This window comes from Lingula anatina, chromosome 2, assembly GCF_051362555.1.
Source record: "Lingula anatina isolate TDL-2025a chromosome 2, LinAna3.0, whole genome shotgun sequence".
NCBI classification, from domain to species: Eukaryota; Metazoa; Brachiopoda; class Lingulata; order Lingulida; family Lingulidae; genus Lingula; species Lingula anatina.
This window is the reverse complement of record NC_141768.1, coordinates 7,101,025-7,114,827: the sequence shown is the minus strand read 5'-3', so window position 1 is coordinate 7,114,827 and position 13,803 is coordinate 7,101,025. Positions and strand designations below refer to the sequence as shown.

The following is a 13,803-nucleotide window of genomic DNA, read 5'->3' as shown; positions in this document are numbered from 1 at the left end:
TACCCCCCCCCCCCTTCAAATAATCTTGGATCCGCCCCTGCATACATGTATATCTACATAGTGTACAATTTATCCTCCACCCAAGTGGCCAAAAGCATCTTGAAGTCACTTGGGCATTCCTGGTATTTTTGGAGCTGACTCCATATATTTGTACCAAAATAACTAAAACGTATCTTTCTATACTGTGCGTAGGCCTATACCGACCTAAAATTAGACAGGGTAATTTGTGCTACTTTCGTTTGACCAGTAGGCCTACTTTTTTATTATGTGGTGGTAGACTATAATCTTGCAGAGACGTTGCAATAATGCTGGTATCTTCTCATATTTGCTGAGCTAGGAAAATTAATGGTCGAAATAAATTAGGCCTATTAACGTTAGGTTTGACCGTGAACAGTGAGGGAAGTCTGTAGCAGTGCGATCCGTCTTGCTGGCCAGCGCCATCTATTGTTTTTGGTGACCAAATCCGCATTTTCAACAAGAACATGACTATCTCAAACATCGTGTGGTCATCGTAACTTTCGTTAGGTCAAAATGGAAGACCAGTACTGTCCTAGATGTAGGACGACTAAATATAGAAACCCGTCACTGAAGTTGATGGTGAACATTTGTGGACACACACTGTAAGTCGTTAACTTGTCTAACCGGGGGCGTCTCGATAGTCCGAAGGTTCATTGGTCCGAAGGTTCATTGGTCCGAAAAGTGGTAACATTTTCATCGATTTTTTAAACAAGGGTTCATTGGTCCGAAGGTTCTATAGTGAATATTCGGACCAATGAACCTTCGGACTATTGAACCTTCGGACTATTGCTACGGCCCCGTCTAACCGACTTGGGCTACTGTAGTAGTATACTACTAGAAGTAAATCACTTGTTAAAACTAGATCATTTCAAACACGTCAACTAATTATTTTTCGTCTTTTCATTATGCTAGGACTATCCCATTGGTTTCTTATGTGATGCTGCAGTACTAATACTTAACAAAGCTCTTCAAAATACATCTAAAAAAAAGGGACATACACGTACATCCATACATGCAATATCTCAAGGCGCAGGTAATGCAAAAAGAGTTACAGCTCTTAACATTGGCATAAAATTTTCTTCTCTCTAAACAATTTTTATTTTAAAAAGCTCAGTGAACAAACTGAGAATCTATGTCTGATCATGGAACATTTGAGCCATGCCACACCATTATCCAATTTATGAAAACAAAAGCCTTCAGCTGCAATGTCCAGGTCTAACAGGCATACACAGTGGCATATTAACCTCTGCCAGGGCCACAGATTGATTTTTAACTTGATATTCACAGATATGTCTCTTGCTAATTCATTTCTCATGTTTTCCACTGTGACCCTATTCTGAAATCTCACGGATAATTATATTATAAAAAATAATTGTTTGCATTTTTGCTAGGCACTGTTAGTTCACAAGTCCTTACCAAATTCCTCTGATTTCAATTAAAGACCATTAATTGCTCTGACCTTAATTGCTTGATTTGCTGTACGCCATCAGGGCTGTCAACTTGATCGGTAAATGAAACTAAAAACTACAGAAATTGACTTTAAATTCCAAATTAGTCTATCATACTGCAAAAAGGAAGAAAAACAATCAACATGGGAAAGTATTTTTCAGTGTTTTAAATAGAATTGCCATGTACCTTAATAACCCATGCTATATCATCTTGCTATTTGTTTGTAAGTCCCAGCCCTATATCTTCGTAAAGTAAAGATAAATACTTTGTTCTTTTCACACTCGGAATTCCATGGGAGTGGGCCACAATTTTGTTCGAGAGAATTTCCTCCAAAATGCTCAAATGTTGCAATTTTTTGAAATAGTAATTATTTCTACTCCGTTTCTACACTTTCAGTTGAAAATAAATGTGGACATACTAGTAGTTAGTCCCTTTTTAGTTTATAAATTTTGTTCTCTTTCAAATAACCAGACCAGTCTGCAACCACGTGTGCATTTTGGAGTCTGACTGGTGTCATATCATGTTAAAATGTCACAAAATACAAGTATGTGTAGGATTATTATTCCAGATTATTATTCCAGTACAGATTGCCAAGTGGGAAGTCAAGAAGAGGCATGAAAAAAATCACATAAGTGAAAAGTTCATTCAGACAAGCATTTTTCAGGGGAATTCCAGATGAAAAAATGGTGGTTAACTCCTGATAACTTTGGAGCGTTCATCAAACTAAAAGCTGGGGTCTACATGCAGATGCATCTCAAGATTCATTAGATTATGTTCATTATAACTGATTAACATCCAACCGTGTTCCTAACCATGTGACATGATTACCAGACAGACAAGAGAAGACGGGTGGCATAACAAGTGTTCAGCATCATTTCTATTCTCCTAGCTACTGCAGTGCAGATGCAATGTCCCTTGCATGCTACAAAATTTATTGCTTCCAGATAGCTGAAAGAGACAGGGTAGGGCGAGTTGGAAAAAAGTGCACATAATAAATCGGAGGGCCTTGGTAGAGGGTACTGGCATATTTCACCCCTCACTTCACACAGTTTATGCTATCCCTTGTATAAATCAAATTCATGCATTCCAAGACCCAGAAATGTGCAGCGTGTCTTGGTGTGAAATGCCACTGAGTACATTAGAAGTGAGAGTTCCCTAGAATATATATAACTAGATAATGTTCATGGGTATTTGCAAGTAGGCATATACATGCAGTCACCAGGGTGGATCAGGGGTGTTTCCATCTTTATTCAGTCTGGTAATACAAAAAGATAATATTGGAATGAAATATTCTTCCCTGTAAACAACGTTTATTTAAAAGGCTCAGGCATGTGCAGTTGTGCAGTACAGTAGTCTGATCTTTTCCCCCTCCATTTTTTTCTCATCAGATTTATGCAAATATCAAGGCTAATATTTTGGACTGAAAAAAAAAAAAAAACTAGGAAATCCATCACCTGAAAATTCTTATCAGTGATAATTTTTTTCAGGTGTGAGACATGTGTGGACTTACTTTTTATCCGTGGCTCTGGTGCATGCCCGGAGTGTGGCACAGCATTAAGGAGAAATGACTTCAGACTCCAGCTGTTTGAAGACCCTCTGGTGGAGAAGGAAGTAGATATTAGGAAGAAAATTCTAAAAGAGTGAGTTTCAAGGGGGGTAATGGTGCGTTGCAATGCAGATACTAGCACAATGTTCAGTAATGTCAGACTGAATGCTCTCGTGACAAATGGGAAATTGCTGTTTTGTAATAAATGTTTTGTACCAAACTATTAGAAATATAAATTTTTAATTTCTAAAAATCACTCATGCATTATTTATGCACAGACAATTATAGTTTAGTAAAAGCTGCTTTTAGCAGGTCATCATGAATTATTGAAGCCTACATTTCATCTGTCAGGTGTTTTGTTTGTAGTGCTTTTGGTTCATTGTTTGCCATTTCAAGCATTGTTTGTAGTACACCAGCCGGATGATGTTTATTATTACATTAAAAGGTCCAGAATGTCAAGATGAATGCAGGGTTCTGTGCAATTTTTTTTTCTCCTTTGGAAGGGAAGAGAGTATGAATCCAGTGCATTATTTAAATAAAGGACTCCACTTAACCATCTTTTGTTTTTAACAAGTGAAAATTATATGTGTTATGATACAATGTAAAATTGGTTTTTGTCAGACAGATGCTTGTCAGAAAAATACTTTATTGTCCGAAATAGCTCGGTTATGCCAATTATCAGTTTATAGGATGTTTACGAATATCCTTTAAGTATTGGAGGATAGGAGTCGTGAGCCGGCCGCACCAGAATTTTTAAATTGTTATCATACTATGCCTACATATATACATATATACATATATATATCTGTGCATTCCTTTACGGTAAACTGATAATAATAATGGCATAAGGTGGGTTGTATGTGAAACGCCATTCTTATTCATATTTAATTGACAGTTATTAATTAGTTGTATAATAAATGATGCTTACCCATTCTCGGTTCTGGTGTCAAGGGGTTGGGTGGTGGGAGGCGTTTTCGTACTTACCAACAAGGTTCTCTTTTACCTGTCGTCTTCGCTGGTCGTAGCTTCGACTGGACACTGATCAGTAGTCGGTTCATATGTTCACATGGCCGTATCGCGAAAAATTAGTGGACCATAGATGACCCCTAGGGTCATATGGGCTCCGTTATTTAATTAGCTATCCTCGCAATTGTATAACATGCTCTACTAGCACTTGTGCGTACGTGATTAAGGTCTACTAGCAACCGCGTATGCGCAGCCACCACGGATCCTCCTTTCCTCCCAATAAATTTATTATTTTTAAAATAATATAACTTTTTTCCTGGTTCATTGTAGAGTTACTTGCCATGAGCTTAGCATTTCCTTACACAAACAATTTGGGCAGCTTCTGTCAGGGTTTCCTGTAGGGGCCCTTCACATACATCATGCCTCAGCCACCAGTGGTGAAGGGTTAATCTGACAAAATTGGAGTCCTAGGTGCAACTGCTGACAGGGACGTACTAGTACTAATTACCCACAGGGTGTTGTTAATTCTTGCTTGATGTTTCAAACACAACGTCAAAAGCTAGTAGCATTATTTTTTGTCAAGTTATAAGAAAAACTTTTGATATATTTCAGTTTCAACAAAAAAGAAGAGGACTTTGAGTCACTGCGAGAGTATAATGACTACCTTGAGGAAATAGAAACAATAAGTAAGAGTGCATTCCTATAGATTTGGATCAATCCATCTAGATCGACCTAACTCCCTGGGGGTTCACGCTAAATTGCTGTCAGCCGAGCGTGCATGGTAGTTAATTACCCCCTTACAGCTTTTAGTAGGTGGGACAGACATTTAAGCTAGCTAATCTGGCAGTTATCTACTGGGACATTTTGACTTTATAAAAAGTTATGCTTGTGTACATATAAGTCTTTAGAGTATATCTATCCTATAATACCAAGCTGATGAATATTTTTGGTCATTATTCATCACAACTTAGTGGTTGGAAAAGGAGGGTGTGGTCAAAGGATATTCTACCCTTGGGGAAGGACATGGTAATCAAAACCCTGTATTAGGAAAATGCTTTTGCTTCTGTATATTGCCTGCTCATTCAGTACTGAATGTATTGTAAAATGTTTTGTGATGATATATAATTGTTTCCAATGGTCTTCCATTCTTTTACTGTCCTTGTACAAATGGCAACTAAGATTGTGAAAGTTAAAGTTGTACATTTGATATCAAGATGACTTTTTTATATTTGAATCATAATTTTTATTAAACATTATTGGCTTTTAGTGAGTGTAGATTTCTAATTTCTGCATTCTTTCTGATCCTTTAGTATTTAATCTAGTCAATGGTGTAGATACAGAGGCAACCAAAAGAAAGATAGAGCAATATAAGAAAGTAAACAGAGAAAGCATCACAAAGAACAGGTCAAAGCTGGTAGGTTCTCAGATTAATTTATTTTTTATTTTCATGTTGTAATTTATTTTACTATTTTGTGTCATAAACATATGATATGTTTGCCACCATTTAAATGTTCAAAATTTACTTTGATAAAATCATGGAGAGTAGTTTTTGATCTAACAATGTCTGTTGGAGTTGGGATAAATAATTATACTTGGCTGTCATTAATAATTGTATTAGTATTAATAATATTAATAATAATGAACTAACATACAAGAAAACAAACTTAACATTTATCGCTTTCACTTTGTTTGCAGAGCAAAGATGAAGAGTTAATAGAGTATTACTTGGAACATGAGAGAGTGGAGGCAGAGGCCAGAAAACAACAGCAACTTCTGGAGGAGGTGGAGGAAAAGAGGAAGAAGAAGAAAGATAAAGAATCTTTAATAGATGATTTGGTAGGTGGGTGTGTTACAAGTAGGCTGGTAATCTAAGGACTTATAAAGCATCATCATCATCATCATCATCATCATCATCTAGTGCCTTGCTAACCGTGATAGAAGATTCAGTTACCTTCTCTATCCTGAGTTAATCTCAGCAGATCTGTGGGCCTTTCTGGGTGACATGTTCATATATAAAGTTTCCTCCCTTACAAGAATGTTATCTTTAATAAAGTCTTGCTAGACATAAGACATCTTTCTCTGTTAAAAAAGGGGAATTCATTTATAGTATTCAAACAGGGCTATTTTTGATTTAGAGACTAAATATTGGGAGGCATGTTAACTTTCCATCCACCACCTTAATCATTTGAAATGTAGTGTATGACTCTTATTATAATTCTCTAGGTCAAGAACAATACTATCTCATCATTATTTCTATAGACCATGTATATAAATTACCTGTATATATGATGAAATTCTTTGCTTGTTTTGTACAAATTTTAATCAATTTCAGTTAGACCTTAGACAGGAAGACTTAAATATGTTGTTATTATTTTCAGATGTTTTCTGACATGCCTGCCTCCATGATCATTGCAAGTCACAAGGAGCACACAGCAATAACAAGGGCAGAGGAATCTAAGAACATACCAAAACAAGCAGCCACAGCTTTCTCTACTGGCATCAAAGTGGTAATGTCACATTAATATCAGTTCCTCACTTCACTCATTTGATTTTATTGTTCTGTCTGGCATTGTGCAAAGTTTAGATACTTGTGTGCAGGTTGATAGAAAACATCCTTTGATCTTTAGAAAGAATTGTTTGGTGATGCAATATGGTCTTAAAGAGTATCATAATTAATTTATGTTGCATGCTTTTGTAAGTTTTGTTACGTTTTTTAGCTTGCTGGAACAAAGTCAAGTGGTGCTTTTTTTGTTGTTGTGGTACTTAGTGGATGAATTATGTTATTAGGTTTTCCTTTCTATCCTGTATTGAGGAATAAACATACAATATGTTAATCTTCTTCTGACAATTTTGTCATTTTTTCCATGGAAGGATACACACATTTATGTTAATATTTGTCATATATTTTTTAAAATCTCAGTTCCTTTCTTTGTTTGTTTTTTGTAGGGTCATGGTCACCACAATGTGTTTGTTCCCATACCCAAGGTTGAGGGTATTCTGTACAGTTACACCCCGCTAGTCATGGATACCTGTGGTCCACCAGTACCAGACTTGGAACATACAGGGTAAGTGGGCTAATGATGAAGTTGCTTCATCAGTTCATTTCAGTTTATACCTTACTTTTGTGTTTTGGGGGTGGGAGTGATCAACATGTTTTGCTTAATTTTTTAGGCTAAGAAATAAAAATATATAATGTGTAAATTGATTGTGTGTGCACTAGCTTTTATGCTGATGGATTCAATAGCAAGTCATTTAGGTTCATAATGTAGATATATTTAAGCTTTTAGTATATGGTCCAGGCTGTTTGCCAAATTTAAAGTTTATTGAAGATAAAACACTGCACAAACATATTGCTTGTCAACCTTGATATTTATATTTTAAGACACCTGGCAAATGTTCCACAAGCATCAAGCACCCAGCAAGCAGGTGGCTTCCAGGCCATATACAGCTGCCAGAGGGCGCTCCAGGAGGCACTCTGTGGACTTTTCTTCCAGTGTGATGTCTCTCCATCTCCTGCGCCCAGTTCAAGTAGTAGTGACAGTCATGCTGACATGGACATTGGATGATCTTCACTTTCGTGACAGATGCTACTAAAATGTTGCATGAAGTTAGGAAATTGAAAATGGCGCCAATGAAAAATGCAGACTTCAAGTTTACACCTTATGTTGATAACAGTTCATTTTTTGTCAATATATTTATATAAGACAGTTTCCTTCTATTATAATTGTTTGTTTTGTTTGTAGCAGTATTAGGAGCCAAACTTGTAGTTTTTGAGTTAAATGTTAACTCACCAAGAAGACATAAATGTGCAAAAAGGACTTTCTCAGTCTTTGAAAGTAAATGCTACAACAGTAGGAGACACATACATTGTAAACATTCAGGGGCGGATTTAGGCCGTCTTCTGGGTCTTCTAGAAGACGGTCAGATTTTCAAGTTTACATTGACAGGTATCCAATTTTTTCTGTCGGAAGACGGTCAAAAATGGAGGATGGATCAACAAAGATGGAAGACTGTCAGAAAATATCTCTGGATCCGCCCCTGACACATTGGCACACATGTTTATTGAAAAAATGTTTGGTTCTAGTCTGCTGTGTAGTGGCAGTAATCCAAAGAATATCTAACCAACAATAAATAAAAACAAGGTAGCAATGCTGTCAAATGGACAGACATATAAAACTAAAGATAAAAATTGTGTGCCCCTGATGAGCCTTTTGACAATAAAGAATGGAGAAAGTCGTTTGAATTAATTATCTTGTCATATAATTTTACAAGACATTTCAGTCCTGCCTAGGGGGTTGAAAATCCCAAGTCACAGACATTTAAAAATTATAAATAGATAAATTACATCCCTCATCTTGCATACAGAAGATTACAAAATGATAATTTCTTTCTTTTTTTTCCCCCACACGGGATATTTAGCTGCATGTCGGTCCCATGGGCATATAATTTCATAGCATTTTAGTCCATTTTCATGTGTACATCATAAAACACACTCATTAGTTGAACCAATTACATGATAACTTGTGCACAACAGTTTAGGAAAAATGCTTGAAATTTTATGTATTCATATGATTCTCTCTCATTGAAAATTTATTTCATTTTTACTCATCGTGTTAGATTTCAGCCTGACCATATATAAGAATATTTTTTTGTGTGTGTTAGATACTATGTTCATGTTTTTTTTTTATTTCTTTCATCCTTAGGTGGTAATTAAATAAATAAATATCTGGAATATCACAAGCATTTTTCCCACATTTTTCCACATCTGCAATATTATGACAGTTATCTTATTGATGCTAAAGATCACAACCACTTTCTCTTACCTGTTTAACCTGAATTTTCCACACTTTACTAAGTAAGTATTTTAATACCTAAGAACACGGGCATTTTTCTTTATCTGTAGCACCCAAGTTTTCTGCACCTAACTGATCTGTAAACTTATTAATACCTAGGATCTCAACTATTTGCCTGAATTGTTTCTCTCAAAGTCATGTAAGAAGCGCAGAATTCTCAAAATTAATTCTTCAGAGACAAAAAAAAAGGAATAAAAGTTTTATAGTCTGCCATACGCAAGATAGGTAATAAAAGTTGTTCTTAACCATAGATTCTGTTCTGCTTTATTAGGTATGCAATTAATCTATTTTTAATTCAAAATTGTCTGTGACTTCGTTGGGATTTTGTTCAAGCCAAGGCCTTTTCAACCCATCTCTTTGTAAATCAAGCTCATGCTTTAGAACTAAAAGCTACCTTATTAATTTCAAACTTTATGCTTTCATAATTACTGTTGAATTATTTAAGAATGCACAATGCCTGGCATTAAGTTCAACATAATACTAATGAGATGTGGAGTGGATGTCAATAATACAAAGATGAATCTATCATAGCCCTGGCATCCCAATAGAACTTGATACCATAGAGATGTTTAAAAGGGGATAAGAGGTTATTAATCATCAAAAAATCTTACGCGATATTTTTTTGTGCCTTTAATACTTTAATAATAAATCTACTACTTTGTAGATTAAAAATGAATAAATTAAATTCCTTTTGAAAAAAAAATAAAACGTTGGTGTATATATTTCCTTTTGCTAAGTACAGATGCTGCCCGTTGACGCCGTCCCAATTGGCTGAACAATTAATTTGGTTTATGACTTGGCATGTCAACTTAATTTTAGATGTATAGTAAACTAATGAAAGTGGTTTATACACTAGTGGGCTTGATTTGGTCTTAAAGTGCAATTTAAGTTCACAAATAGTCTTACATGATCTTAAACCATGAGTAAGGCCATTTCTGGTCTGACAGCCAATTAAGTTATCTCCCCTTACACATTCTCCTATTGTGAGCAGAGGTGTTATCTATTGTGAGGGGAGGCATCCCCCATTGTGAGGGGAGGAAACTGCTTGACCACTTAAGTACATGTTAGATCATTTTTGATCTTAAAAGCAGATTCAGTCCATTTAAGACTACTGCTGTAATGATTAAGATCATATAAGATCACTTGTGAACTTAAATTGCACTTTAAGACCAAATCCAGCCCACTAGTGATACCGCATAGCCATTAAAAACCAGTTACAGATCATTATTGCCTCTGTTTATTTCAGGAACAATAATGGTGGCTGGTGACAGCATTTATAATTTTCTTTATTTTGAAACTTCCTCATCCTTTGAGACTGCTGTACATGCCTTATAAATGGCCTTCGATAATTATATATAAATGGCGATCACGACAGAGATGTCCTCGAACAGTTTCTGACTTAGTGACAAATATAAATTCTGTTAAGAAGTTTTAGTGTCATAGCAAAAAACTTTTCAATGGCTCGGACGGTGTTAAAATGAATGGCAAGAAACGGTATTAAGGTTATTAAAAGACTAGAAATCAGGCCTACCCAACTACCAGACTCTGCATATAAGGATCCTGAATTAACTGATACATCGGGCCACACTACCCGTTTTCAAGGTGTGTGTCAGATCACATTTCGGAATGTCATACCCCAGAACAAATTTTGTAGGATGACTGCAGGCTCATCCTGTCAGTGTTCTGACTGATACTCCAAAATGCGATCTAACATACATCTTGAAAACGGGTAGTGTGGTCCGATATACCAGTTAATTCAGGATCCTTATGTGCCAAGTCTGGTAGTTGGGTAGGCCTGGAAATTATCAAAATGTAGGCCTGTCTTACTCTATTTCTAAGGCCATCTTATGATTAAAGGCACTCACAACTAAGACTCAAAATTTGCACAATTGCTGTATATGAAACGAACCCTCTAGCACAGATGTTATTAGTAAAATTATTGATGAATTCGTCTTTTTAGTTTTAGGTTTTGATATCTTTTTGACTGATTAATTGGGCTACATGTAATAATCAGGTTCAGTCAAGTAGTTAAGGAATAAAATGAATAATGAATAAAAAATCCATTACATTATCACATTATTTTTCAGCTGGTAAATATATTCATGCACACTGAACAAATTATAAAGAGAATCTCAATAGAATAATTGTACTATAAAATTGCACCCCCTGTCCCCAACTCGTATATCATTACACACACAAAGGCTACCCTCTACCAGAGTTACAGACTGATTTTTCACTACACAATCTCTTGTGCTGAAGAAAAATACACATAATTAATTTGTGGCCTTAGTAGAGGGTCTTCTCTCTCTTTCTCTCAAATCAAAATAAACTATCAAATACGAATATTGGTAAACTGTTGAAGGATGCGTAGAGTCAAGAAAATCTGTCGAGAAAATCTGATGTGAGAAAAGTCTTCATCTTTTTTCTCTTTCTTTCCAATTTTATTGCACAATTATTATCTTTCCCAGCTTCTTTTGTTAAGGAATACCTTACTGCCAGAAATAAAGACTAGCAAAAGAAGAATCCTCCCAATGTGGCCGATGTAACAAAATGGGTCAGCAAGACAAAACCAGCCGCTGCAACACTTAATGTATAAATGGACCATCCTCTAGTTTTGTACTTATTTCCTCATTTGCAATAAACAACAGACCCCACAAATTAAAATTTAAAGTTTATTTTAAATACCACGTAGCTGAATATACGACAATTTTATCTGCCAATAATATATAGGATATACATTTACTGTAAATGTTGACAGGACACATGCTTTGTCCCTGGACACTAGAGTCTATACAAAAATCCATAACCTCATGAAGCACTACTGAAAACAGAAAGACTATAACAACAGGTCTGGTAGGGGCCAGGTGGACATATTGTACTTCAAGGAGTTAGATGCTATTCTATTGACAGGGCCACTACCAGACCTGTTGTTATTATGGATAGTTCATTGGAAGGTATGAAGAGAGTTACTGAACTTGGCCTCTTATCAGTGTTGCTGACATGCTAAGAACAGCAAATAAAAAACAGCATAACCTTAAAACTCAAACCCACTTTTTAAAAATATTCATCACTTCTATCAGTTTCAAGCCAAAAGGAAAAACATTTTTCAACTTATCAAGTTAATAGGGAACAAGATCCGTAACCTCACAAAGCACTACCAAAATTATTATCTTTCCCAGCTTCTTTTGTTAAGGAATACCTTACTGCCAGAAATAAAGACTAGCAAAAGAAGAATCCTCCCAATGTGGCCGATGTAACAAAATGGGTCAGCAAGACAAAACCAGCCGCTGCAACACTTAATGTATAAATGGACCATCCTCTAGTTTTGTACTTATTTCCTCATTTGCAATAAACAACAGACCCCACAAATTAAAATTTAAAGTTTATTTTAAATACCACGTAGCTGAATATACGACAATTTTATCTGCCAATAATATATAGGATATACATTTACTGTAAACGTTGACAGGACACATGCTTTGTCCCTGGACACTAGAGTCTATACAAAAGTAATGGAGACAGAGACAAAGGTCTAGTCATTTAAGTAAGTTTGTGAAACTTTTCAAATATATCTATATAAATCAAATTCTTGAACTTAAGTGGTAAATTTTAAAGGCAAACCTTTTACTAGGTGACTAGTCTATCTAGGTAAATGACTTGGATGGTCTAGTCACATTACATTTTAAAATTAAAAAACTGTTTGGAGTGCTCAAAATCAGATACCATAGTCAGCTTTAAATGTATTTGATGAAAAATTGGAAAATTGAGCCCTTTCTTTCTATTAGTTCAATAAAAAAGAAACTGAAATTCAGTTAAAAGTATTTGCATGTTTCCATATACTTGAATATATGATCTAAAGTGTACAATATGGAATATTATAGGGTTATATATAATTATTGACTTTGGCTGAGGCCTGCAAAACAACATATTGACTGTATGGGAATTCAATAATTGCCTTATCATGTACTTTAAAAATCTTTATGTCAATGTTCTCCAAAATTACATCAAAATTTGCAACATTGCTGTAATTTGCCATATTGTTTGTCCTTTGATAGATTACATGTTTCTTTTATTGTACTTTGATTGAACAAAAAAACATGCTTTAGACCATCAGTCAATAATATGTTTGGTGATGACTTCAACAGTAGATCAAGTTTTATCAGACCTTAAAAACTAGCTGAGCCAAAACCAGATGTCAGTGGGTAATAGTGTGACAGGAATGATATGGTAGAGCAGTGCACAGACCTTTTGCTGTTGAACCAAAACTTAATATTTTATTTTTGCTGATGTCTATCAGGATTTTTAGATTTCTGTCTGAATTGTGATGTTAAGGACATGATGTTGTCTTTTTAAACAAACAAACAAACAAACAAGCAAACAAACAAACGAAAACTTTTTTACACTTTAAAGATATTACCTTTTAAATTTTAGAGTAGATTATTCACTCGTGTTTATATTTCTAGATTTCATCTTGCATAATGCAAGACATACAATAATTGATGAAAAGACAAATGACACAATCAATTGTCCTGTCTATTGAAAAATACTAATAACGCTTTGAAGGGTAAGTTAGAGGACAGTGAATTAAAGAAAAAACTTTGCAGATAGTAATAGAAGTTTGCAAAGAATCTCTTCAGGATTTAAACAAAACTAGAACTGGTCAAGACAAAGCAAATGAAAGATTTAGAGATACAATCCCAAATTGTAAAAAAAAGAAACATATACCCCATTCACACTAGAACTTTCGACCACGGTCAAGGCCTAACCTTGGTCCTATCGCGGTTAACTTTTCTAATGTGAACGGACGACGTACCCCTAACCGTGGTCGAAATAAACCCAGATCGGGACCTGGGTTAAATCGAAATTAACTCTGAATCGCGGTCAAGACCGGATGTCTACGTATGAAGCGCACGCACACAAGTGGGCAATTCACAGTGACCTCGTTCGCAGGAAATCCTCGCAGCCATGGGT

The 13,803-nt window shown here is 35.4% G+C and overlaps 1 protein-coding gene across 1 annotated transcript; it reads left to right on the top strand.

Moving 5' to 3' along the window:
* The first annotated feature begins 432 nt into the window (after positions 1 to 432).
* Positions 433 to 8,222, top strand: LOC106165450 (CDK-activating kinase assembly factor MAT1). The gene is made up of 8 exons (XM_013543661.2): positions 433 to 620; positions 2,955 to 3,107; positions 4,592 to 4,665; positions 5,290 to 5,393; positions 5,675 to 5,815; positions 6,358 to 6,486; positions 6,926 to 7,044; positions 7,362 to 8,222. Exons 1-8 carry the CDS (start codon positions 532 to 534, stop codon positions 7,543 to 7,545), a joined length of 993 nt encoding a protein of 330 aa, XP_013399115.2. The 5' UTR covers positions 433 to 531; the 3' UTR covers positions 7,546 to 8,222.
* The last annotated feature ends 5,581 nt before the right edge of the window (positions 8,223 to 13,803 follow it).